At 43.4% G+C, this 26,181-nt stretch overlaps 2 protein-coding genes across 3 annotated transcripts in view; one reads left to right on the forward strand and one right to left on the reverse strand.

Annotated features, from left to right (window-relative positions):
- The window catches only part of LOC310796568 (uncharacterized protein), a 9,905-nt gene extending 264 nt beyond the window's left edge, over nucleotides 1-9,641 (reverse strand). Inside the window, exons 1-8 of the mRNA XM_083658774.1 lie at nucleotides 9,521-9,641; nucleotides 8,966-9,344; nucleotides 8,256-8,342; nucleotides 2,926-3,074; nucleotides 2,737-2,806; nucleotides 2,286-2,422; nucleotides 1,535-1,735; nucleotides 1-327 (exon numbers count right to left, since the gene is read on the reverse strand). The exon at nucleotides 1-327 is cut by the window's left edge and continues 264 nt beyond it. Coding sequence (XP_083514900.1) covers nucleotides 246-327; nucleotides 1,535-1,735; nucleotides 2,286-2,422; nucleotides 2,737-2,806; nucleotides 2,926-3,074; nucleotides 8,256-8,342; nucleotides 8,966-9,316 — 1,077 coding nt within the window. The 5' untranslated portion in view covers nucleotides 9,317-9,344; nucleotides 9,521-9,641 and the 3' untranslated portion in view covers nucleotides 1-245. The remainder of the gene's footprint in view (nucleotides 328-1,534; nucleotides 1,736-2,285; nucleotides 2,423-2,736; nucleotides 2,807-2,925; nucleotides 3,075-8,255; nucleotides 8,343-8,965; nucleotides 9,345-9,520) is intronic.
- A 1,225-nt stretch (nucleotides 9,642-10,866) lies between these two features.
- On the forward strand, nucleotides 10,867-25,927 carry ripk2 (receptor-interacting serine-threonine kinase 2). Of its 2 annotated transcripts, none has more exons than XM_083659365.1 (11): nucleotides 10,867-11,315; nucleotides 11,937-12,090; nucleotides 14,354-14,509; nucleotides 15,284-15,441; nucleotides 16,900-16,949; nucleotides 17,140-17,301; nucleotides 17,705-17,790; nucleotides 18,402-18,500; nucleotides 20,426-20,522; nucleotides 20,770-20,973; nucleotides 21,070-25,927. In XM_083659365.1, exons 1-11 carry the CDS (start codon nucleotides 11,113-11,115, stop codon nucleotides 21,516-21,518), a joined length of 1,818 nt encoding a protein of 605 aa, XP_083515491.1. In that variant the 5' UTR covers nucleotides 10,867-11,112; the 3' UTR covers nucleotides 21,519-25,927. The 2 variants fall into 2 exon arrangements, with proteins under 2 accessions (XP_083515491.1, XP_083515492.1); XM_083659366.1 differs by having other exon boundaries at nucleotides 21,073-25,927.
- The last annotated feature ends 254 nt before the right edge of the window (nucleotides 25,928-26,181 follow it).

Below are 26,181 nucleotides of genomic sequence, written 5' to 3' on the forward strand. Positions count from 1 at the left end.
TCTCTCTCTCTCCTACCCCCCCCCCCCCCACACACACTTGAAATGAATTCAAATGGCAAATCACATTCAGAATAAACGAATGCAGCAGAAATCTGCAAGGTGCTCAATTCCACCTAATTTCTTGTTTGTCCATGAGTCTCCACAAGTCTCTCCATGAGTTCGCATCTTTGAGCTGAGGCTTTGGTGTAGAATCAGATTCTGCAGAGTTTGAAATGTCTGTTGTTATTTCCTCATATTCTTTGAACTTAAGATGGGGTGTGTGAATCAGCAATGACCAGAGTGCTCCAGTAAGCTCCATGGCTTTTTGCTGGTGCAGGAGCCTCACACCTGGAGAGGAAAGCAAAGTTAGCAACATCATCAGCGCCTATTCATGTATTTTTCATTCGTGTATTTTAACTTTTTACAATACATAACATTTACTACACCTGCTGCCAAATACAATTAAGGCCAAATTAGAGATAAAATGCACTGAGATCAAGTGTCTTATTGAGAGCCTTAACGAGCTCGTTAAGGCTGAATGTGCCTGCCACAGCTATGCCGTTTTACGTGCGATCGGGCTGAAACTTTCATGGGGTGTAAAGAGCACATGCGTGGGTGAACTGACGGAGCCGTATTTTTTTATTAGGTAGAGAGGGATGTTTTTTTCCCCGTACTAATGATGAGCCCAACATGAAAATTCATTCAAAAATGTAACCTGCATCACACTCTTTAAAGGACTTCTGGTGGTCCCTGTACCCAGGGCCGATCCTGGCCATTTGGGTGCCCTAAGCGTAATTGTTCTGTGGTGCCCCCCCCCCCCCCGTAAAACTTTCAATAACTGTCAAACGAAAGACTGCAAAATCATTAATTATGAACGATACTAGTGTATCTCACATTTCATTACATGTGGGAAACAAACAATTGTTAGAATTACTGTACATGTCAGCAAACAAGTGATTGTTAAACTGTACATGCAAGCAGGGCGGACTGGGATCATAATTCAGGCCGGGCATTAGATACCAAGCAGGCCAGGCCGATACAGGCCGACGTGCGTGCCGGCGTCCGAAGGGCGGCGGCGAAAAATTTGGGCTGTTTGAAGCCCAATTTGGGCCGTTTGAAGCCAGATTTGGGCTGTTTGAAGCCAGATTTGGACCGTCTGAAGCCCGATTTGGGCCAGTTGAAGCCAGATTTGGGCCAGTTGAAGCCAGATTTGGGCCGCTTGAAGCCCAATTTGGGCCGTTTGAAGCCCAATTTGGGCCGAGTCCAATTTTACAATGAGATGCACCCTGAATAAAGTAATAAAACCACTAGTAAACCAGTAGGCGGCGCCTGGCCTGCTGTTCAGTGAGTGGCCTGACTGAGGGCACCAAAAAAAAAAAAAAAAAAAAAAAAAAATTTTTTTTTTTTTTGGTGCCCTCAGTCACGTGATGCCCTACGCAGTCTGCGTACTCTGCGTAATGGGTTGGAGCGGGCCTGCCTGTACCCCACGTTGAGAACCACTGCCATTGCTATTGAATAAAGGGAGGATAGAAGGACTACTAATCAGATACTCCACCTTATTCCAGGGCTTGATTCCTGGTCAGAGTCAGTAACAGAGTGTCTCCTGCCTGCGTCTTCCTCTTCATTTCCATCTGGATGTCTTTGTCCGTCTCCATTCACGTCCGCGTCTCCTTCTGTGTGTGTAACTCTGTGTCCGTCCAACATAGCTGACAGCTGACAGGGACTCTCACAGCTCTCCGGACTAAGAGACATGCCGCTGTGTAAGAAAACAGTGTCTGTATTGATATTGGCTATGTACATTAACAGTAAGGGTCATCATGATGATGATCATGATGATGATGATGATGACATTTACAGTAGGGGTGCCCCCCCCCCCCCAAAAAAATAATGTAATCATGTAAGAATCATAATTCTTATCTTCCACGATTCTGAATCGATTCACAACTCCCAAGAATATATTTTTTTCTTTATGAGAAAAGGGAGTTACAGGTACAGGCAGAACAAATAACATTCATTGGAATGTAAAAACAAAACACAAGATATACAGAAGATATTCATTTGGAGTTTTAAAATAAAAACTAATAATTTATTCCTTTTCATTTTTATCTATTCTGTACTACTTAAACTTATTTTTTCTTTAAGTCACTGAGAAGAGCTAGATGTGTTTATTTGTGCAAGTTTAGCATGAATAAATGTTACCTTTTGTCAAATCGTGAGATACCCAAAGATTCACACCCCAATGTACAGTATAGTATAAACAGAACTTTACCTGACTAATGTACAATATAGTATAAACAGATTTTTACCTGACTTTTTTCTCCAGGAGGTCGATGTGACGCTCCCGCTCCTCCAGGGTCATCTTCAAAGTGTCGATTTCTCTCTGCTTCTCCAGCAGTTCCCTCTGGAGACGGTGATTCGTCTCCTCCAAAGTCTCACAGAAAGCCTGCGCCCAACAGTAAACAACGCCATGCTTATTCAACACACAACAGTCTGTACTAACAGAGGGGAAGAGTGAGAGATTCCCTTCTAGGTTCCAACAATAATGCTTTGTGAAGAGTGAAGTGAAGACATTGATTAGTTGAAACTTGCACCATTAGTTTTGACTTTTCATGTTTTGGTCATCGTGTAGGCATTCTTGTCCAGTGGAATTATACTGCAGTTTACATTTATAACAATAAGGTGTGAACAGGTGAGCTTTTGGCAGGTGAGCTCATCACCATTATCGATACGGCATAGTAATATGGAGAAAGAGCTCACCCTGCTCTCCTCCAGACTGTCGAATGGGCTTGGTGGGTCGTCCAGACACAGGAACTGTCTGACCGCTTCACTGAGGAGGAAACCAATTAAACACAGCTTAGTGCAATCTCTGACTAACTAAGTCAGATTTTTAGCCACAACGTAACAAACTACGGTACACACATGCACAAACGCACTGCTGTGTTGTACCTGCCAATGATGTCTTTGTGTGCTAACAGATTCTGTAGAAAGGTCTGCAGCCCGATCTGTCGCTCCTCTAGAAACTCCATGTCATAGTTGTCCTTGAACCAGCGCTTGGGAGGCAGAGCCAGACGAAACCTGGGAAACAGCTCCTTCAGCTGCAGCCATGAGAACAGCAAGGGTTGAAATAACAATACAATACAATAACTATAGAAAACAAATATCTCCTTCATCAAGAGTGAGTCAAAACTATTACAGGCTATCTATTAAGAAAAAGACATGTCATGTACTACACTAAATATTATCCAAACGCACTCCTTTGCTAGCAAGGGTAGTGAGCACACTCACCAAATAAGAATACAAATTCAGGTGCACTGCACAAAAGTAACAGTGAAAAAACAAGGAATGCCAGCACGCTATGAATGTCCTTTCAGGGTTTTTAATCCGTCATCGAAGCATACAACGAACGTTTCAGCCAACAGGCCTTCTTCACCGTTGTAACATGTAAGGCGGAAATGACAATTATATATAGGTAGCATCCGGAAACACAATCAATTAAGCCAAAGATTCAGTGAAAAGTTTCTTTCCAAATACACCACTCTAAGAAACAAATACAAAAAATGATTACATATAAGATATGTGAAACATAAAGCAAATGCTTTAGAAGCTCTTAGTGCTGCATATGAAGTAGTAGCTCAATACTAGTCTCGGCTCCCAGACGTTTGGTGAGCTGCGCCACCAAACGTCTGGGAATTTCACTGTCAGAAACTGTATCTCTGAGCCTGGCGGGAACACGCCTACATTTATTATTATAATTTTATTTGGTAGCGGCAATGCCATTTATCATAGTCCTAACACAGAGCATGAAGCTGATATGCTCCAAACAAAATGTATAGCTGTGGTTTATTTTACAATAATTTTTCCTACCCGGAAGTGATCCGCTTGCTACTGTGAGTCATCAGCAGGCTCTGTAACGTAGCCTCGGGAGTCGGGTTTATCGCTGGGGGAAAGACCTCTAGCCGCCGGGGCCGGATGAAACACGTCCTATTAACAGGTTATGTTTGTTTCTAAGTGATTAATATGTTTCTCCGCAAATGCGACGATGTTTTGCGAGACACCGGTTCTGCATGAGAACTGCCCCCAGAAAGCAGGCCCGCCCACAACACTCATGATTGGTTCTCCGATGCAAGGCTTTTCCAACAGCGCCACCTAACGTTATGCAAAGATTTAAATAGTAATATTCTCAGTCTTACAGGAGTGAAACGGATTAAGACTGAGGGCTGAGTCTACTCAATACAAGCAAAAAAAGGGGAAAGCACAGGCAATGGTCCTGCTATGATCAGTCAGGAAGTTATAGTTAGAGAATGACATGATTAAAATAGAACATACACATATAGAAAATAGGAAATAGAATTACAATTACAAATAGAATTACAATTTCTTTAAAGAAAACAGCCCAATAGGAGCTCCTCATTGAGGCCCTTAGGATGTTCTGTCTACAAATTATTGATCCAAAAGGCTTCTCTCTGTAAGAGAGCTCTATCTCTGTTACCACCCCTCTTAAGAGGTTCAACTAGCTCTATCCCCTGGAACCTGAGGGAGGACACATTGTGTCCAGCAGAATTACAATGTCTGGCTACAGAAGATTTTTCATCCCCATTTCTGATACTGCTCTTGTGTTCTGAGATTCGTATTTTAAGCTCTCTAGAAGTTTTCCCAATGTAGACAAAATTACAACTGCATTTTAAAAGGTAAACAACAAACTTAGTCTTACATGAAATTCGACTTTTGATATAAAACTTTTTACCAGAGTGAGGGTGGTAGAAGAACTCTCCTCTGATCATCGCATTACATTGAACACAATTGGAGCAAGGAAAGTTCCCATTGGGTAAAGTTGACAGAAAATGAGAAGGACGTGGACGTGTGTAGGAGTCAGCTCTAACTAACCTGTCTCTCAGGTTCCTACCACGTTTCTGGGCAAAAATGTTTTTTTTTTTTCATATACATGGCCCACTAGGGGGTCGCTACGCAGTATATGCCAATGTTGTAAAATACATTTCTTAATTTCCTGAGATGCAGGAGAAAAAGTGGTGGCGCATACAATGTTAAAATCATGGGTGGAGGAGGTTCTAGGCAACAGCAGTTGCATTCATAGCGTGCTGGCATTCCTTGTTTTTTTCACTACACTAAATATTAGACATGCACGATATATCGGCAATGATATGGGTATCGGCCGATTGTAGTTCAACTTGGGTATCTGTATCGGTCTGATGAGCAAAATAACAGCAATGTTAATATCGGTATCGGCCAACATTTTCACATCGAGAGGAAACAATGCAGTGAATCTATGATTTATGGGCTTTTCCAAATGTTTTGGATATAAAGAAAGACAATACTTTTCCAAATTCACAGTGTTTACATGTGTTTTTCAGGATGTACAAAATTTGATTATCAGATCATCATTTATCATTTTTATTTTTGGGGGGCATTTTGCATTTATTTGATAGGAGGTATGTGCTGGACAGGGATGGGAGGGCAGGGAGGGGGGGAGGACATGCAGCAAATGACCGCAGGTCGGATTCGAAACCTGGGTCGGCTGCAACGCATGAAGGACTAACACTACATGTTAAACCAGGTGAGCCACCGTCGGGACACCCCTGAGAATTTTGTTTTTATACAGATCATATCGACGTTGGTAACTATTGGTTATCGCCGCAGCCATAACAGGAATGTTGATATCGGTTATCGGTATTGGACAACATTTTCATATCGGTGCATCCCTACTAATTGTTTGGAGGCAGCAGACTGGCGTAGCTCTGCTAACTATCATGGCTTTGAGCAAGACAGTGAATCCTGACCAGGTCCAGGGGTGCAGAGTGCAGACTGCCAAGAAAGCAAAAAGAGAATGACCCCTTCTGAGATCGAGAGAGAGAGAGAGAAAAAAGGGGGGAAACCTCACGACTTTTCTGTGTGCCATGTCATTTACAGTATGGATTTCTCCTTGTCCAGCCCAGTGGCCAACCCCCCCCCCCCCGGCTTCCTTCTGATGACGCGGGAAGTGAATTGAAAAGCTGTAGCAGTAGGCATTCCCCCCATGTTAAAATGCCCGACTTTGAAACAGGATTAAACATCTTTCCGGGCAGGGGCAAAACACGGTTTTGGTCTATATAGCTAATTTCACGAACTGTAGGGGGGGGGTCATTTTTTATATAACTCGCCCGTTTGGAGTAAAATAGATGGTAGAAAAGGGGGTGATTGACAGATCGCCTGTCCAGTGATCGCGCAGCTTGCTGATCACGGACCAATAGCAGGCAGAGCTGCGGCTCTGGGAAACCCCCGTCTCACGTTGAGCTGCGGAAGGACTCAACCCATTCCCTCCCACTCTGCTGGCGAAAAACCACGAAGGGGGAGAAAGAAACTATCAACCCATACAAACAAGGAGCAGGAGCGGAACCAGCAACAGGCTGTGATCAACATCTCTGGTAAACCCCTATCTGAGGAGAGTTTGCAAGTTCTCTCCAAAGGACTATCTTTTGCACCTACCCACTCTGCAAAAGAATTTGATACAAAGATTGACCTGTTTCGTTTCTATAGGAATTTACACCTCAAGGCTTGGTACAAGCAAAACCCTACAGCATCTACAAACTCAGTAGACTCTGGACAGTCTGCCTCTCCGAACCAGAAACGGCATTTCAAACCAAAATCCACTTTTTGCCCTTTGATCCAAAGTGCTTCATTAAATACATTTGCAAAGAAAGTAAATTTTGATATTGAGAACTTATTCAAGAACAAAAGGGCACCCAAATATTGTAACCTTACCCATAAAGAAAAAAGTAACTTGGAGGCATTGTCAAAAGATGATGAAATTGTCATTAAGAAAGCAGACAAGGGGGGTGCAATTGTAGTTTGGGGAAAGGATATATATGTTAAAGAGGCTTATCGTCAACTAAATAATACTACATTTTATCAACCTCTGACATATAATCCAACTGAGTCTCTCAAAACAGAACTACAAGAGATTCTCATAGAGGCAAAAGAAAATAGTTGGATTTCGGAAGCTGAACTAAAATTCCTATATAATGAAAATCCACGTATGGCTTCCTTCTACATGCTTCCAAAAATACACAAGTGTGTGGTTAATCCCCCAGGCCGACCTGTGATATCAGGCAATGAAAGTCTGACTGAACCAGTGTCAAAGTATATTGATTATTTCATCAAACCTTTTCTACCTTCTCTTCCGACCTATGTGCAGGACACTACTGATGTGCTCAACAAGATCAAGCAACTGGAAAACATAGGCCCAGAGACTTTTCTAGCGACTATGGATGGGGAATCACTATACACAACCATAGAGCACAAACAGGGCTTAGCAGCACTCAGACACTTTTTAAGTGCACGACCAGAATCTGAAATGCCACCAAATGATTTCTTACTGTCACTGACAGAATGGACGTTGACTAATAACATTTTCATTTTTCAGGACAAAGTATTCAAACAAACAAAAGGATGTGCTATGGGGGCTTGTTATAGTCCATCTTATGCAGGTCTATACCTGGGTAAATGGGAAGAAGACTTTGTGTTTAATAACGAAAGAAATATCTTTCTTAAGCACATTATCTGGTGGGGACGTTACATTGATGATGTCTGTTTGATTTGGTCTGGGTCAGAAACTGAGCTACAAGATTTCCATGTCTTTTTAAACAGTATCAACCCCAACATTAAGCTGTCTCTAGATTACAGTAAGGAGAGAATACATTTTTTAGATCTCACGATCTTTAAAGACAATCAGGGTTCCCTACATACATCTGTATTTAGAAAACCAACAGACAGGAATACTATACTGCATGCAAATAGCTTCCATCCCAAATGGCTCAAGGACAATGTACCTTATGGCCAGTTTCAACGAGTGAGGAGAATCTGTGACCAGGAAAAGGATTTTGAGACCAAATCAAAGGAAATGGTGTTACGCTTTCAAAAACGAGGCTATAGTAACACTACCCTTGAGAAAGCCTACACTAGAGCCAAACACCTAGACAGACAATCTTTACTACAAAGAAATTAGAGCTGCGGCTCTGGGAAACCCCCGTCTCACGTTGAGCTGCGGAAGGACTCAACCCATTCCCTCCCACTCTGCTGGCGAAAAACCAAGATGGCGACGGCCAACACTTCAACTCCAACGGGATGACCAAGATCAATGGGATAGCTCTGTCCATATGATTTAGTTCAGTGGTCCAGCCCAAGGCTACTTGGCGTGTGTTTTTGACACCCTGATGAAAACAATATTGCTCAAACGTCACAGGTTAAATAATAAGCACAGAGTTCCGTGATGGGCTGCTCACCTTGTCGTTGAGCCTGGAGAAGTCTGCGTACCTTCTGAAGATCACCCAGCTGTCTCCGTGACTCCCCGTCACCAGGATCTTATAAACCTGCACACACAAACACACACCTCACACAGTGCATTTGTGCAGCTCATCTCTTTGCTGTACTGACCGAGCAGCGTCCTGAGTAAAGTGTGCGTTACACACATGCTCTATTGCCACCGGTCATTCTCCTGCGAAGAGAATCGGGAATCTTATCGGCAGTTGCTGCAAACTGAATGACCTTTGTTACACTCATGTCCTTGTGACTGTGACTGGCACGCGCGCGTGCACGCGCACACACACACACACACACACACACACACACACACACACACACACACACACACACACACACACACACACACACACACACACACACACACACATTCAGCTTTATAAAAGAAAACCATGTGATCCCAGTATGACACACATTATTGCACAAAACACCCATTAGTTTGTCTCTGTAATAATATCCACTCCTCACCAATGCTAGCCTGCTTGATGAAAACATCTGTAAATTATTTAATAAAAATATAATATATTACTGAAGTCTGTCCCTAAAAAATTGACAAAAATGTAAAATGTTGACTTAAACCACTGATCCAAGTTCAGTTCTTTTCTTCCAGTGATCCAATTAATCAACAGAAAATCTATAGCTTCAACCTCTGACCTGTTGTTTAATTCCCTACCGTGAACTTTGCCCTGTCCTCCATGATCTCGTGGCCCAGCAGTGTGGGGGTGGGGGGCCTCTCCTCTGCCCAGCTCTCCCCTCCGCTGCCATCCTCCAGGAGCGATGATGACGAGCCCTCCGCTCCATCTCCTCTGGCTCTCCTCTGGCATGCCTCCGGCATGGGGCGCCCAGCTGGGGGGGCACCCCAGGGTCCAACAACGCCTCTCACACAGGGAACACCCTCAGGGGGGGAGGGTCCGCTGCAGTTGCTGGATGGAGAACTACTTGTGGGAGACATGCTCTTGTGCCAAGACCTGCACCCCGCTGCCCGACCCACCGGTAAGGGGACTGGGACAAAGGGGGCAGCCATCTGAGTTCGTCCCGCTGAGCTTGTTTTACTGTCGATGAAATGTAGGAGAGGGAGCAGCACAGTGAGTCAGTCAACATAACAGCAGGCACAGGAGCAAACGAGTGGAAACAGTGCACAATCCCTGCCAAAGCCTGGAGAGAGAAGACTAACACAACTTCTTTGATTCAACTGTTGACTTTTTTTGTTTTCAGTTGTATTTCTTACCTGAGTTGAGCAGATGATGTCGCTGTAGTCCTGTGCTTTCTCTATTGCTTCATCTGTAAATCATATTGTAGGATAATAACCCAAGACTTTAAAACTTAAAAAGAAAGGCGCGTTGTCCGAAATCCACGTAAGCAGCCGTTATAACGTGGTAACAGACTTGTGGACACCCTTTTCCTCATTGGGGATTCGGGTTACAACGTAAACACGGTCATGTGCTTCACTGTGCTCCCGGTCCTCCCAGGAAGCGCTCTTCCTGCAAGGGGGGGGGGGAGGAGCGGGGGACAGATGGAGAGAGAGAGAGAGGGAGGGAGCGGAGAGAGAGAGAGAGGATCTAAACAATGATCTAAACAAGTGCTTGCTTAGAAAGGGAAATTTAAAAACTGTACAATCTAATATTCATCCTTGATATTTATATTGGGATTTACCATATAGATTTTTGAGTAAAAAGGAAAAAGGGGCAGATCACTATATAAAGTCAACAACGCGCACGTTTTCATGTTTTGATTGGATTCAAACATTGATGCATGTGGTTTGACTAATTAAGACATGAAGATGGTAGGCTATTTTTTATGTGCCAATAGCTCAGCATTATTATTAGTCATCAGCTGACATAGGCCATTTTCACAGCAACTGGTTTGAGGTCGTAAAGCAGGTGTAACCAATAACATTAATGAGGGCCCTAGCACTGGAACGCCTGCTTTACCACTTCAAAACGGTTGCTGTGAAATAGGTCTTTCTTTGGTCATTGAATTCTTGTTCAGGCATTACATCATCATCACTCTGATCACTGGGAAATTCCCACGTGGAAATTTTTAGCAAGTCAAGAGTTCATGCTTGGAGAATGACATGTTGGATATATCGTGGAGGCGAAGAGTGCGACTGGTTTACCAGGCTAGGCCAAGGGTGTGTCAGGGGGGAAATATATAGCGCTATGTTGTTCCTACAAGTTGCACGTGGTTATATAAATCCAGAAAACTAGTAGGTGATCATTTTAAACGGCAATTGTAAACTCCTCGCCAACGCCTGTCGCATGTGGGAGTGTCAGACACATCAAATGTCGTTATATCGTATCCAATCTAATTATCTGGATGCGTATGTATCTCCCAGAAAGACAACTTTACGTCGCGAAGGCACAGGAAAGTCCACCGCGCTGCTAAAATAAGATTTGAAACCAAACATGCGGGGGCAATGAACGCACCTCGTGAACCCGGAAGTCTGTCGTCGTCGTCATCGGCAGCAACAACAAACCAAACCCACCTCGCCCCTGGCATAAATGACAACAGAGCCCCACAGGCACTGCAGCTCCCCGTTGTCCCTCTGGAGCCTGTCAGCCAGTGGCCAGTCTGTCAGCAGCGAGAGTGAATGAAGTGGAAGCCTGGTTTATTTCGTCCTGGTCGTTGCGTGAACACGGTGAACACACGGTAACGTTAACCAGTTAATTCTGAAAACCAAATTACGTTAGCCTAGTTTGCTAGCAGCCACGTCTGAATTCATATTCATATGGGACAGTTCCCCCGTGCAGTTCTGCTTTCTGTGGCCGAGTTAGTGGATGTTAAACCCGCGGAGAGTTCCTGTAAAGGCTCACTACTGTGATGGAGCCGCACTCCATGGCTACAGGCTGTGTGAACATCGGCAGTCTGACCAGCACCTTGCCAGTCATCCCCTACCAGAAGCTGACGGACCTGTACTACCTGAGCAAAGGCGGCTTCGGAACCGTGTTCAAGGCTCAGCACTCCGACTGGAGGACGACTGTGGCCATCAAGTGCCTGAAGTTGGATTGTCCTGTTGGCGAAAGGTACACAATATGACCACCTATGTAACATGTGCATGTCTATGTGCATTGCTGCACTGTAAATGTATGAGGACATGATGTCATGTCTGTGACATCATCTGTGGTGTCATCAGTGACATCATTATTGACCAAAATCATCTTATGACATCACTGATGACAGTGACGTCATCAGTGATGCGAAGTTGGGCAATTGTGCGCTGCACATGCCAATAGAGCAGGTGATTGTGCGCTGAGCATGCCAATAGAGCAGGCGAGGCCACGCAGGGGGCGAGCTCCATGCAGCGAGCCCGTGCAGCGGCGGGGCCGAAAACCCTAGTGATATCAAATAAATATATATATATATATTATATAGTAAATAAATATGGAATTTTATGGAAACTGTATGAATCCTGCCAATCATCACTGAAGAACAGTCTTCATCTATAGTGATATGACCTAGTGAGCAGGTGCAAGATCTGCGTAAATCGTATTGAACACCAGACCAATTCTTCAAAACAAATCAATGTCTGGAAAAAATGTGAAAATCTTTAATTGGAAATGTGTAGAAATCCTCTGGTAGTGTGTTTTTTTTATCACTTTCTTCTGAAGGCAAAGACTAACTCAAGATGACTGCTTGTGTTGCAGGGAGAGGAATTGTCTGCTGAAGGAGGCGGAGGTGCTCCATAAAGCCAGGTTCAACTACATCATCCAGATCTTTGGTGTCTGCAATGAGCCCGAGTTCTTCTGCATAGTCACAGAGTTTATGATCAATGGCTCTTTGGACTTGCTGCTCCATGAGGTAGCTCTACATGACACAAAATAACATGACATCAAAACACTATGAAGGACCACAGCCTGCAGTTGTTTGTTTGGCGTTTAATCTGTCACTTCAGGATGTACAGTCTTGATAATGTATAACCCTAATCCAAGGCTCTATTTTAAAGTGTTAATCTTAGACACAGGTTGATTTTGATTTGGATCTCTTTTAGCCTATTGGCTAATCTTCCAAGAGTCCACATTAAAACATTACAAGATACAATAATCATGAATACAACATACAATATTACATTACAGCATGCAATAATCATACAAAAACAACATATCACGCCCGCACACAAGTTTGTTAATATCTTTATATTTTCCACTGAAGGAGTGCTAAGATGTCTATAGTTGTTCTGTTATGGGCTAAATTGAAAAAGCAAGTGGTTTTTGAAAAAGCAAGGGGTTTCATTTGACATGCAGTGCTTAACCATATTACAGAGTGAATTTTAGCATCAGTATTTTGTAGGTTTCCAATGACTGGGTTATTATCATTTTATTTTTGTAGCAAAGTGGGTGGTTTTTTTCCACTAGTGATGGTGGCAAAATGACTAACAGAAAGCTCAGAATGTCTTAGGCATGCAAATTTTAATCAATTAACTTAATCGATTAATGTTAATGATCAATTAATCATTTAATCGCTATGTAAAAAGAAACAGCTTTTGACATACAAAATAGAAAATACAAAATGTGGGTTTTTACACCTGTCTTTAGGCCTATTCAACAAGTTAATCAACCAACCAAACTTTCTGCATTCGCTGTCCTTGTGCTTGTAGACGTGTTGTATTTCAACAATGTTTACACTGAATACGGTACTGTCTTTTTGGCTGTAATTCTCCCACACTGGACTTTTTGCCTGCTTGTTTCACTTTCTCCTTCCTCTGTATAAGCAGTGAAAGATAAATTGTGCCCTTGTGGTGGTAAATCATTCCAGCAATTAGCATACCATTGTCGATTAATCCGTTAATATGTTTCATGGATTAAATTATTAACACATTCACTGCCAGACGTTTTTTTTTTACTGTAGTTAGCTTCTGCCAGAGGGTTTTTTTGAGGATTCTGGCTCATCTTTCAAGACCCGAGGATTCTTTTCTGCTAAGATTTTGTGAACACACAATATCTCAAAAGAACTAATAGAATGTGTGCTTTCTCTGTCTAAAAGAGTTAGTTTGTAGAGTTAGTAGTTATGTAAGCATTAGCAGTTGAATACAGCATGGTTTCAGCGTCAGAAAAATTATTCAGAGATAAACGGCTTTTTGTGAAATTTGATAGAACAGTCACTTTAACCATTCATTTTTGGCATCAGTAAGACTTCAGACATCTAAACAATAGTTTTGAACAGTAATTTCCTCCATAACAGCAGGAAACCCCCTCTGCTTCCAACTCCTCCCTCCGTGTGTGTTCTCCTCCTGCCTCCCTGGCTCTCCAGCGGGCGTGTCACAACGAAGTTGCTGCTGCTGCTGTGCCTGTTTGCGCGGCCGCTGTTTGAGGAAGTCTGGGTGGACTCGCTCGTTTCGTGGAGTTTTGGTTGAGAGCTTTGATGAAGGTTTTGCGATTCTGGTCATATTTATGCTGCGTGTTTCAAAGTGTGCATCCAATCTATTCTTGGAACCCCCCACCGTTGCCACCGCTGTGCATCAGCGCGAAAGTGAAAGCGTTTTCGCCATCAATTTTACAGTATGAGAACGGCTTCCTCGCTTTTCCCTCCAGTTTTGGGTCGCCTCTTTCTACTGTGGAGAGACATGTCGCCACTCAGTGGGTCCGTAAAATAGATTATACACATTCAATACCTCCAATTCCGGTGTAGGAGACGTAAAAGGGTTAGATCAACGTCCCACCGTCAAAAAAAAAAAATCGATTTTTTTTTTGACGTATTAATACGTCATTGGCAGTCAACGTGTTAACAATGATTAATCGGTTGACGATTAATCATTGACATCCCTATAAGCAACATTGTCCCATTCTTGTTTTTGCCAAAGTGACGCTTGCCAAACTGGTTGGAAGTTAATTTTTAATGCCATGGGCAATTCCTGCCTGTGAGAGAGCAAGTGAAAGTGAAACTTGGAAGTGTTCAAGTTGTCTGATGACACCAGCAGGGGAAGGAAAGGCTTGGGGAAATTCCCAGCTGAGTGTCTTTTCTTCCATTTTTCTTTTCTTCCATCTTTCTCCCACTGTGTGATTGGTACTTGTAGGGCTAGGCTCTCATATCTTTCATACCAGGTGTCTCTCCTTTCTGCCTGCAGAAGCACCTCTACCCCCTGCTTGCCTGGCCTTTGCGGCTGAGGATTCTGTATGAGATCGCCCTGGGGGTCAACTTCCTTCACAACATGACTCCACCCCTTTTACATCACGACCTGAAGACACAAAATATCCTGTTGGATGGTGAATTTCACGTTAAGGTGTGCGTGCGTGAGTGTGTATATGTGTGGCCAGGGGCAGTTTCAGTATGAACTGAAAAATAAACACTAATATTATGTGTGACAGAGAGAGAAATGTATTTGACAGTGTCACTGATTGTGTGTGTCTACTACAATAATATCATAGTCACCTGAATCTGCGTGTGTGCGTGTGCACGTGCGCGTGTGTGTACAGTGATATTTAAGTTACCACAGGTCCAATTAAACTCTTATGTGACCCACAGAAAAGAGGGCAGTAGTGTATTTGCATACAAATGAGCTTTTCACTACTCAGTCATCCTTGATTATGAACAACTTTCAACTTAGTCTGACTCATTTGTGATGAATGATCCTGTTTCAAGTCTCTTTAAATTTGAGTTTGAACGTATTGCTTATTTCTAATTTCTTGCTTTGAGGAATTAGTGTTCACACATTCCACATTTTTGCAGAAAAAAATGCTGCCTCTATCTCTTTTTGTGCCAATCCAAAACAACAAAAAAGGTTCTCAAGCAGTTTGCGGCAGTAGCTGGCTGCCACCATCAGCAAACAGCACTTAGGTACAACCAGTACAACTCCCAAACACGAGAAACTCCCACAACATGGCTGATGTGCTTGCAAGTCTCTCTCTCTTCTCGTAAATGTAAAAGCTGCTGCTGGCAATTTGACAAAAACAAGGACAGTGTAAACATGGCCTGATGTCCCTGTGGCGTGGAGGATAAGTCATTTTCTAAACCTGCCCATCTGTTCTCTGTCACATGATGCTATTGTTCCTTCCAGATTGCGGACTTTGGCCTGTCAAAGTGGCGACAGCTGTCCGTCAGTAAAGGTTCCGGGTCCAAATCCACTGAGATGGGCGGTACAGTGATCTACATGCCTCCTGAAGCCTACGAGCCCTCCAAGACCCGCCGGGCCGACGTCAAACACGATATGTACAGGTGAGACACCAAGCCGTATTAACCGCTCATTTGACTCGGGTTTGACACATATATGTTCTGACATTATTCAGGAGAGTGCGCAAGTAGGAAGTAGGTGTGAGTAGGAGCACGTACTGTAAATGGCATATTTTCTTGTCAATAGCTAGCATGCGCTCTCACCTCAATGATTAGAAACCTGGATATTGTAGCTCAGGCATGTGAATGAAAAACTATATTGCATTTATTGTTGGCTATTTCTAATGTGTAATTTATGTTTCCATGGTCAACTTTGATTCAGAGATATTGTAATTGGAAAACTGCTAGTTTTCCAGCACAAGCAACATTACAGGTTTAAGAGCTTTCCTGACCCGCAAGGTGAAAGTACCGTGTGAAAACCTACGGCTGGATTGTCAGCATACCAGAAGGGAACACAGGCCAAGAGCTAAATCTGTCTGTCATGCCAAGTACAACCGTACACAATATGCTCTGTGTTGGGTTCTGTCAGTGAGAGGAAGTGATGACTGTAGTTCAGCAAACCTGTGTAAGGAATAAGCTGAATTGCCCCCTCGACTGTGACTGGATTGTAGGGGTGTCACGATACACTCAGTTCACGATACGATACGATACACGATATTGGGTTCACGATAACGATACGATACTTTAACAATATCTTTTTGCGATCGATTTGTAAGTTGACGGGGCATCCTCCACGCTAATTTGAGTAATTTCACCATTTTCATCCTCCGTGTCTGTAACGTCCCTCGTCTGTTCAAACAAAGCAATGAAAAGGAGAGCGAGCATGCGATCAGATGCAGATCAGTGCCACCATGTTCAGCTTATTTTTCTCGCGATATGAGATTTCATCTCAACGATACATATTGTCACGTTTTGATATCGCGATATATTGTGGGACGATATATTGTGACATCTAGGGATGCACCGATATGAAAATTTTGGCCGATGCCGATAACCGATATTAACATTGCCGTTATGGCCGATAACCGATATTTACCGATGTCGATATGATCTGTATAAAAACACATTTCTATGATAATAAAATTTTGTACATACTGAAAAACACATGTAAACACTGAATTTGAAAAAGTAATGCATTTATTTATTTCAAAAACATTTGTAAAAGCCCATAAATCATAGATTTACTGCATTATTTCATCTCAATGTGAAGAATTTGGCTGATACCGATAACCGATATTAACATTGCAACATCGGACCGATACCGATATGTTAAAAAAAATGACTAACATCGGCCGATACCGATATGATTGCCGATATATCGTGCATCCCTAGTGACATCCCTACTGGATTGCATCAGTTGCAGAGTCATGTCTCTCCCTTCCTCAAACAGCCAGTCTGGGGGTGGAAGACAGCTGTGAAGTCCCTTTTCTGTCAGGGGGAATACCATTCTGCAAGAATGATGCAAGGCTCATTTCCATAACCGTTTCCCCCTTTCTGTTGCAGCTATGCTATCATCATGTGGGAAGTACTGTCCAGGCGGATTCCATTTGAAGGTATTTATTTTTATTTTTATTACATTGCAGTCTCATTTAAAATAAGAAAAGAAAGAAAAGATTAGATTTATATACCCAGGTTTGATTTGTCCTACTCTCACTCAATTATTTTCCCATTTGAGTTATTTTTCACCATCCTACTACCGGATTAATCACTAATCTGTGTGCGTTTGTGTTTGTGTTTGGGCAGAGGCGACCAACCCCATGCAGATCATGTTCAGCGTGCTGCGCGGGATGCGTCCTGACACGGGCCTGGGCTGCCTGTCCGCCGACATCCCCAGCAGAGAGACCCTCATTAACCTGATGACCTGCGGCTGGACCACTAACCCCGATGACCGGCCCCCCTTCCTCAGTAAGGACACACAGCCATGGAAGAAGGACTCTGCTGTACAGTCTTGACCCCTTCTCAGTTTGAGAGGACATCTCACTTCAACGCCTCTTTGATCAGAGCTGAGTTTGACTCGGACTGAACTGTGACTGAGGATCAGCTTCCTTTTTATAAATGCTTAGTGAAGGAAAGCTGACCACTCTCACACTCGCTCTCCTGCATTCGTCTCTACTGTCTTTACTGAAACCCCACGCATTTCCCTATTTTCATCAAATGAATTTGCACACAAGACTAGACAAGATGTGAAAGTTAAATATGAAAATGGTTTAGTTTTGGTTTGACTCTTATTTCCTATGTTATATGATATGATATTATGTTATATTATATTATGTCATATATTGATGTGCCATATTCTATGCCATTTCAGAGTGTTTGATTGAGCTGGAGCCCATGGTGAGGAATTTTGATGAAATTGAATTCCTGGAGGCCGTGTTGGAGATCAGGAAGTCAAAGGTCAGTCAGGAATCAGGGTCCTGATTATAATTTTTTTTATTTAACCTTTATTTGCCCAGGCAAGCAATTAATAACAGATTCAAAGATAAAGATGCAAATGATAAAGATGATGATTATAAGAAGAAGAAGAAGAATAGGAACACTAGTAACCTAAAGGTTAGCTTGAGCCCGGCCAACCCCCACCTGGCCCATTCAGTCCCCAACAGTAGAAGACCGTGGTTGTACTGGTCAGCTGCCAGTGAAACTTAGTGTAACTTAAATTGTGAGTTATGACCTGATGTATTTGCACTGTAAGTGGGGGAAAGGAAACTTAGGCTATGAACTTTATGTAATTTGGGGCAGTTTGACTTGTACCATGACTAGGATTTGAAAATGCATTTCACCATTTCCGTAGACATATCCTTCCTCATTTCAGTTTTGATGTGTAAGATCACGTGTATCTGGAGTTGCACAAACGTATTGACAGATTGTTTCATCTTGAACAATGACAAACTATTAAGTTATCATAGCTTGAAGTCAATTCATTTGAAAAAAAGAAGAAGATAATTGGATTTGCGTATGTCTCTATGTATTTGGTGTATCTGATTTAATAAATCTCTTTCATCCCACAGTTGATGCAGAGGACGGGCTGCTGCTCGGCCCAGCCAGTCTGTGAGAGGAGAGAGGAGAAATCGCTCAACATCCTGAAGGACAGCCCCAGTCCCTGGCCAGTCAGTATGCCAATCAAAATGCTGTCCTCCTCTTAAGGGGACAGTTTTCTCGCCGATGGTCTTATTTGCTGATGTAGGTCATATAGCGCAGGGATCCCCAACCGCCGGGCCAGGGACCGGTGCCGGTCCTCAAAGCATTTGCTGCCGGGCCGCAAGGAAGCGGCAGGGAGAAGGGAAAGACAGAGAGAGAGACTATTTGCGCGCAATTTGGCATGGTCTGTCTGTGCGGACTGCAGAGCTGCCAGCCTGCACCTTTACTCAGCCCTGCGGCCACAACACACACACACGTATGCGAGGTCATTAAATGGTGATGGCCCGCTGATACGTGTGTGTGTGTGTGTGTGTGTGTGTGTGTGGTTGTGAGAATGCAGCGAGCTTGAGAAACTTCGCTTGAGTTTCTTCCGAATAGGCGGGGGAGATAAAATGAGACCTGACCTAATGAGGATGACGGCGCGGAGGGAAGAAAGAAAGAAAGAAAGACTTACAAATAACAGTGGGATGAAAAGTAGGCTATGTTCGGCATATCTGCATTCTGGATCAAAGTCAATTAAGAGAGTCATTAAGAGAGCGAGCGTGAAAATGAAAGTAAAAAGACAGGAGCGAAAGCAGAGGATCATTAAACACGCTTTTTTCCAGCACGCATTATAAAGACCCCGCCCTGCGCTGGGTCACTTCATTTGCACTTCGGGCTACAATGCACACCTCTGTGCACTAACAAAGATGACTAGTGAAATCATAGTGTTGCAAACACATTTCTATCTTGTTGTGGCACTGGGCATCCACAATATGTAGGATTTGAAGAAACGGTATAACGCAGACATGGGAGAGAAAGAGGAATAGACACAGGTGCCGTGTGTGGGACAGACATTGGTGAGTGTAATGTTTTCATATGCATACGAGGAAAATACCGGTGTATTTGATAGGTTACTATATTCCTACGTATATGAACTATGAACTACAACTTTGTCAATTTTAAACCGGTCCGCCGTGCAACAAAGGTTGGGAACCCCTGATATAGAGGCACCAGTATTTCATAACTAGGGATGCACGATATATCGGCAATCATATCGGTATCGGCCGATGTTAGTCATTTTTTTAACATATCGGTATCGGTCCGATGTTGCAATGTTAATATCGGTTATCGGTATCAGCCAAATTCTTCACATTGAGATGAAATAATGCAGTAAATCTATGATTTATGGGCTTTTACAAATGTTTTTGAAATAAATAAATGCATTACTTTTTCAAATTCAGTGTTTACATGTGTTTTTCAGTATGTACAAAATTTTATTATCATAGAAATGTGTTTTTATACAGATCATATCGACATCGGTAAATATCGGTTATCGGCCATAACGGCAATGTTAATATCGGTTATCGGCATCGGCCAAAATTTTCATATCGGTGCATCCCTATTCATAACCATTTCAAAGTTCCATGTTGTAGGCCAGGGGCTTCAATTGTACATGTATGTAGGTTGCTATAAACGGGAGCCTGAGGCTATCTCCTTGCTGTGCCTGTGATTATTATAGATAAGTTATTTACACACAGCATGGCAGTTTAATGCGGCATCACCATGACGACCAGTTGTGGGGGTGGGCACATTGAGGGGGTACTATTTACGGCAGAAAACCGAAATGCGCCATTACACAATGTAGCTATTATTTTACTCATTGTCTATTTTTGTAGTGTGTGTGTGTGTGTGTGTGTGTGTGTGTGTGTGTCTTTGTGCGTGTGTGTCTTTGTGCGGGCAGAGGCGAACAACCCCATGCAGATCGTGTTCTGTGTGTGTGTGTGTGTGTGTGTGTGTGTGTGTGTGTGTGTGTGTGTGTGTGTGTGTGTGTGTGTGTGTGTGTGTGTGTGTGTGTGTGTGCGTGTGTGTGTGCGCGCACGGGGTAAGTTTACCATCTCTGTCTCTGCCACAGGAGAGCTCCACCTCAGGCTCAGGGTCTTGCTCCTCCCAGGAAGCAGAAATGTCTCATCCAGGCCTCCTCACCAGCAGCAATGCCCCGCCCACTAAAGGTAATTAAACCATGTCCAACATGACTGTCATGACTGTCACTGTGCTGCTTGCCACTCTGTTTTAGCCACTCCAAACCCCCTGCAAACCCCTCCAGTTTTCCACCTGAGCGCCCATAAAGAGCTAGTGCACTAGTAAACTCATCCGTTTTATTTTTAACACTCATTTTATGTTTGGTATCCTGTATGCAACATGGGGTACAGTTACCATCTGGTATATCCCACCTCTTTGTCTCTCTTTCTCATCTAGACGTGTCTGCATTGTCATTCATGCCCCACACTCTGGAAGCTCCTCACTCTCTGAAGGTCGACAGCCTAGACGACAATCTAAACTTGTATCAGAGCGCCAGACCTGTCAATGACTTGAACATACCCGTCAAGGCAGGCCCGCCAGCCACCGAGTGCGAGACTCATCTGAATAACCTCTCTCTCAACCAGCAGAACTGGCCACAAGGTACAGCGAGTTACGGCATCACAGTGCATGATGGACATTACTGCCTGCTCACCATTCCAGATAATAAAATGAGACTAAATGTTGTCCTTGTTTTAGCAGCTCCTGTTGCCTATGAACCAACACGGACCCCCTCCCCAAAACAGACCCCCTCCCCAGCAGACTTCCCTCCCCCGTTGCCACCCTGCGGACCGACGCAAGGCCCCATCGCCCAGTGGATCGCGGCGCGGCGCGAGGAGATCGTCCACCAGATGACGGAGGCCTGCCTGAACCAGAGCCTGGACGCCCTGCTGGCGCGCTCGCTGCTGATGCCCGAGGACTACGAGCTGGTGGTGAACCAGCGCACGCGCACCGCCAAGGTCCGCCGGCTCCTGGACACCTGCCACCGCCACAGCGAAGACTTCTGCCGCGTGGTCGTCCGCAAGCTGCACGACAACAAGCAGCTGGGACTGCAGCCGTACCCGTCCGAGCTCTGCTCCCCACCGGCCGCCCTGGTGCCCAGCGCACCGCCGCTGTCCATGTCCTACAATATCCCCAGGAACATGTAGCAGCGTGGACCGCAGCCAAGCAACGGAGGAAACTCTGCTGCCCACTTCTAAAAGACTGCGCCAGCGTTACACTACAGCTTATTCCGTTGTCATCAAGATGGTCATTGTGGTTCCTAGTCTCTCGCTTGGAAAGACTGTGTTGGTCTGACGAATGGCTTGTTGCCTTGAAGTTGAGCAAAAAGGAGTCACCGGTAAAGATGCTTTTAAGTTGAGCTATTGAGTTCAAAGTCATTTGCTCGCTAACACCAAGGCCAAGTTATATTCTATATAATCAGAAGAAAAGAAAGTGGTTTATTTAACAATATTCTGGATTTAATGAAGTCAGTAGTCAAGTATATTATTTACTGTGAAGTCCCTTCATTCTGAATGGATCTGTTGTAGGGGTTTCACTCCGTTTATTTTAAGATATATAAACTCAAGGTTTCCAGAAATTGAATGCATAATTATGTAGCCCAATAATTTGTTTGTGTGGCCTTATTTGTAGAATGCACAATGCAGACATCCTCAATATACTCAGTTGATCTGAGTAAGATACAGCAGAATTGGGACTGTTAAAAAGCTGGAAAACCTCCAGCAAAAAAACAATGTGTATTCATATTGCAGCAATATTGTTTTACAGTAGCTCGTTGCTGTCATGGATTATTGACACCTGAGTGCAGTGTGAGTTTTCGGCCCTCACGCTGCCTGTCGGTGTCAAGGATGGGAACGTGTTCTGCAGAGCTAATCATAGGAACCTAACTAACTCTGTGCTCTTTAGTTTAACATAACATGTCTTAAACATAGTATCGTCAACAACTTCACATAACTCATGTGATGAGTTGGAGTGTGTTGATTCAGCTAGCTTATTTGATGAGTTGGACTGTTTTGATTCAACTAGCTAGACCAGGGGTGTCAAACATGCGGCCCGGGGGCCAGATCAGATCCGGGCCTCCCAAAGGGTCCAATCTGGCCCAAAGGATGACTTTGCAAACTGTGTGAAAATTGCACTGAGAAGTCCCTCAATCCAATGTGATGCACTTGTGAAGGCTAAGAGGTACCAGGTTTCAGGAGCAAGTTAAATATTAAGTAGCCTATTCATGTTATCCGTAATTAATCACTAAATGCTCAGCTATTTTCATTAGCCTACCTTTGCTTGACTATAGAGAATTGCAACAATTGTAATCAGGGGTGCAGTGGTAAATACAGAGGTGGGTAAACTATCCAAGGTGAGTAGTTTAACCACCTTGTTTGCCCTCATTGATTGATACAGTTGATATGAAAATAGGTGAGTAAACTATCTGCCTCATTTCAAAGGGGTGGGTAAACCGTGTTTACCCTTCACTACACCCCTGATTGTAATGCACAGTTACAGACAGTAGATTTGATCATGATGATGGTAGCTGAGATAACCCTATGTGAGAACGTGTTCTTAAATGTACCTGTAATTCTTTACACTAAAAGAAACGGAAACATTTTTGAGGTTTTGTAATGTATAGGTTATTATTGATTTTCTTTGTCTGGCCCACTTGACACCAAATTGCGTCGCATGTGGTCCGTGGACTAAAATGAGTTTGACACCCCTGAGCTACACCATGGGAAGCAAAGAGGAAAAAAACTAAACCGTTGCTGCCTGGGCTGTTTCTTCCCCAGAGTCTTAGAGGGGGTGTGTGTGCACGTGCGTGCGTGTGTGCATGCATCCGTGCGTGTCTAGATTAAAGGACCAAAGCAGTCTTCCCTTGGATTGCCCACTTGACCGTTTTGTGTAAGGACTTCCTGTTCAAAACGCCGGCTGTTTTACCTGCTCAAATCAGAGATCGTCTCTCTGGTCAAAGCTAGTGACGCCCTGGAAGCAGGCTGCGGGGATAAGCTCTGCCACAGGAAGTGTAAACACAATCGGAACCGATCGTGTTTACACTTCCTGTTAGTCTCTCAAGCCAGACTGTCTCTTCTACATAAGGTGAATACTGCTGTATGCCTGTTTGTTTCTCTTTGCTCAGGCCAAGCTGCTCTAATAGACATACGAGAACTACAACTCATGGGCGGAGTAGATCAAACCGGCCTCGCTTGTAGCTTTAGGCTGTGACACGGTTAGTTGTGCTGGAACTGAATTGATTCCAGCAAGTACCTGCACTATACAGTATTACTGACGAGTTCAAGTAGCCAATCTGCACTTGTACCATTCTTCATGGTACAAGTATGTTGCAGAACAGTGCTTTTTTATGCCTCCGCCGGCGATAGCCAGGCCGGAGGCATTATGGATCCGGGTTGTCCGTCCGTACGGCTGTCCGTCCGTCCGTACGATGTTTGTTAACGCGATATCTGAGGAACGCCTGGACGGAATTTCATCAAATTTGCCTCAAACATCGACTTACACTCAAGGATGATCTGATTAGATTTTGGTGGTCAAAGGTCAAAGGTCAAGGTCACTGTGACCTCTCAAACGCCATTTTCAAGCTTGTTAACGCGATATCTGAGGAACGCCTGGACGGAATTTCATCAAATTTGCCTCAAACATCGACTTAGACTCAAGGATGATCTGATTAGATTTTGGTGGTCAAAGGTCAAAGGTCAAAGGTCAAGGTCACTGTGACCTCTCGAACGCCATTTTCAAGCTTGTTAACGCGATATCTGAGGAACGCCTGGACGGAATTTCATCAAATTTGCCTCAAACATCGACTTAGACTCAAGGATGATCTGATTAGATTTTGGTGGTCAAAGGTCAAGGTCACTGTGACCTCTCGAACGCCATATTCAAGCTTGTTAACGCGATATCTGAGGAACGCCTGGACGGAGTTTCATCAAATTTGCCTCAAACATCGACTTAGACTCAAGGATGATCTGATTAGATTTTGGTGGTCAAAGGTCAAAGGTCAAGGTCACTGTGACCTCTCGAACGCCATTTTCAAGCTTGTTAACGCGATATCTCAGGAATGCCTTGACGGAATTTAATCAAACTTGTCTCAAACATCGACTTGGACTCAAGGATGAACGGATTAGATTTTGGTGGTCAAAGGTCACTGTGACCTCTCACACACCCAATTTCCAAGCTCTGTAACGCAACATCACAGGAGCGCCTTGACGGAATCTCTTCCAATTTGCCTCAAATGGCGATTTGGACTCCAGAATGAACTAATGGCGGAGGCATAAGTCCGCGTTGCGGTCGTTCTAGTTTATTTCTTCAACCACAGTGTTCTCATAGGCCGAGATTAGTAACATTCGGCAAGACATAATCCCGTTAGTTGCAAATGCATACACATCATCATTCACATAGACTGTTAGTAGCATTTTATCTTTCTAAATGAAAATAGCATCTGTTTGTCAGCGACAGCGCTCTGTGACACTTTTATTTCATCGTACATTTTCACTGCCAAACGTGTGATTAATCAACGTCCCTATCGGAAACAAAATGATTTCTGTTTCCATGAAATGTTTATTTGATCCATATGTTACCTTCTCTCCTCCTCTGTTATTTATTAGAGGCCTTACTGTCTTCATCTGTGATGTCACTGCCTCAAAATGGATGCTGAAATGACTGTAGCTGTGGCGTTTCCTATGCTGTACATAAATTAGCCATGAATTAAAACCATCGTCAGTTACACTCGAACTCTAAAAGGAGAAAAAGAAAAACACTGAACACCAACTGATAAATATACTATCATCTTTCAGATATAATAATGGTCTAGCAGATAAATAATTGAGGTTAATAACTACCACAGTTAGTTGTTAAATAAACAAGTGGTAGTTTTACTAATTGTTTCATTTCCATTGTTTTAGATTTATATACTTGTCAGATGTGCAGTGCAGTTTCTCCATCGTGAGGGTAAAAACAAACAGAATCGGGATCTTCCTAAACGCCCACTATAACCTCCTCCTAAAGATGAAGGTGGGCCTCCACTGGTATAGTAGTTCTTCACAGGAGATTGCTGGGAGCTGTTTTGGTTATAATGTAATTTACTTGCGGTCTAGCGGACAATAGGAAGGTCCAGCAGGGTAGATAAGCTTCCAAAATCCTCTGGACCTGTATTGCCTTGTCTTTTGATAACTGTGCCTCATATTCTGCTTTTGTTTTAAACAATAGATTTGTGCGAAGCCTTTTTACACATATCAAGCAAAGTTGGTGGAAAAAATGGACAAAGTTAGATTTGTCTGTTACCAATAAATATTTTATGTTGTAACACATTTTGTACGGTAGATGATAGTTTCATCTTTTATATAATTTCTTTTCTCTCTGTGATCTCTTGTTGAATCTTGTGCATTATTGTTGTTCGATGTTGATTTGATATTCTTAGAATTGCCTTTTACAAAGTTCCAGCCCTCTTTAGCTTTAGTGCCCATGTCTAGACGTGATATAATGCGTACAATAAGTTCAGTTGATGTATACTGTAGGTGTGGCTTCAACAGGAACAATGACTATATTTCACTTTTTTCAATAAAATGGGCAAATGTCTTTTTTTTTACCTCTGTCTGTTTCACATATTTATATGGGATTCTGTTTTGCTCATGTATTCTGTTATGTCATTTCGGTCTGAGCACCCATGACAAATAGGCAGTATTTGTTTTTGCCCCCAATTTGAAACACAACTAATCACGAAAGGTCAGTCTGAGGTACACAGTCATCTCATGTTAATATATCTATAGCCTATATAGCTTCTGATTGGGGTGCCAAAAACAACCCGGGTCTATG

This window comes from Poromitra crassiceps, assembly GCF_964638095.1.
Source record: "Poromitra crassiceps genome assembly, chromosome: 23".
Taxonomy (NCBI): Eukaryota; Metazoa; Chordata; class Actinopteri; order Beryciformes; family Melamphaidae; genus Poromitra; species Poromitra crassiceps.

What these genes read in the sequence shown, in the direction of transcription:
- ripk2 (XM_083659365.1), top strand. Translation starts at nt 11,113, where the DNA reads ATGGAGCCGCACTCCATGGCTACAGGCTGTGTGAACATCGGCAGTCTG. An exon ending in GATTGTCCTGTTGGCGAAAG is followed by an intron (nt 11,316 to 11,936) that starts GTACACAATATG and finishes CTTGTGTTGCAG; the next exon opens with GGAGAGGAATTGTCTGCTGA. An exon ending in CAGGCGGATTCCATTTGAAG is followed by an intron (nt 16,950 to 17,139) that starts GTATTTATTTTT and finishes GTGTTTGGGCAG; the next exon opens with AGGCGACCAACCCCATGCAG.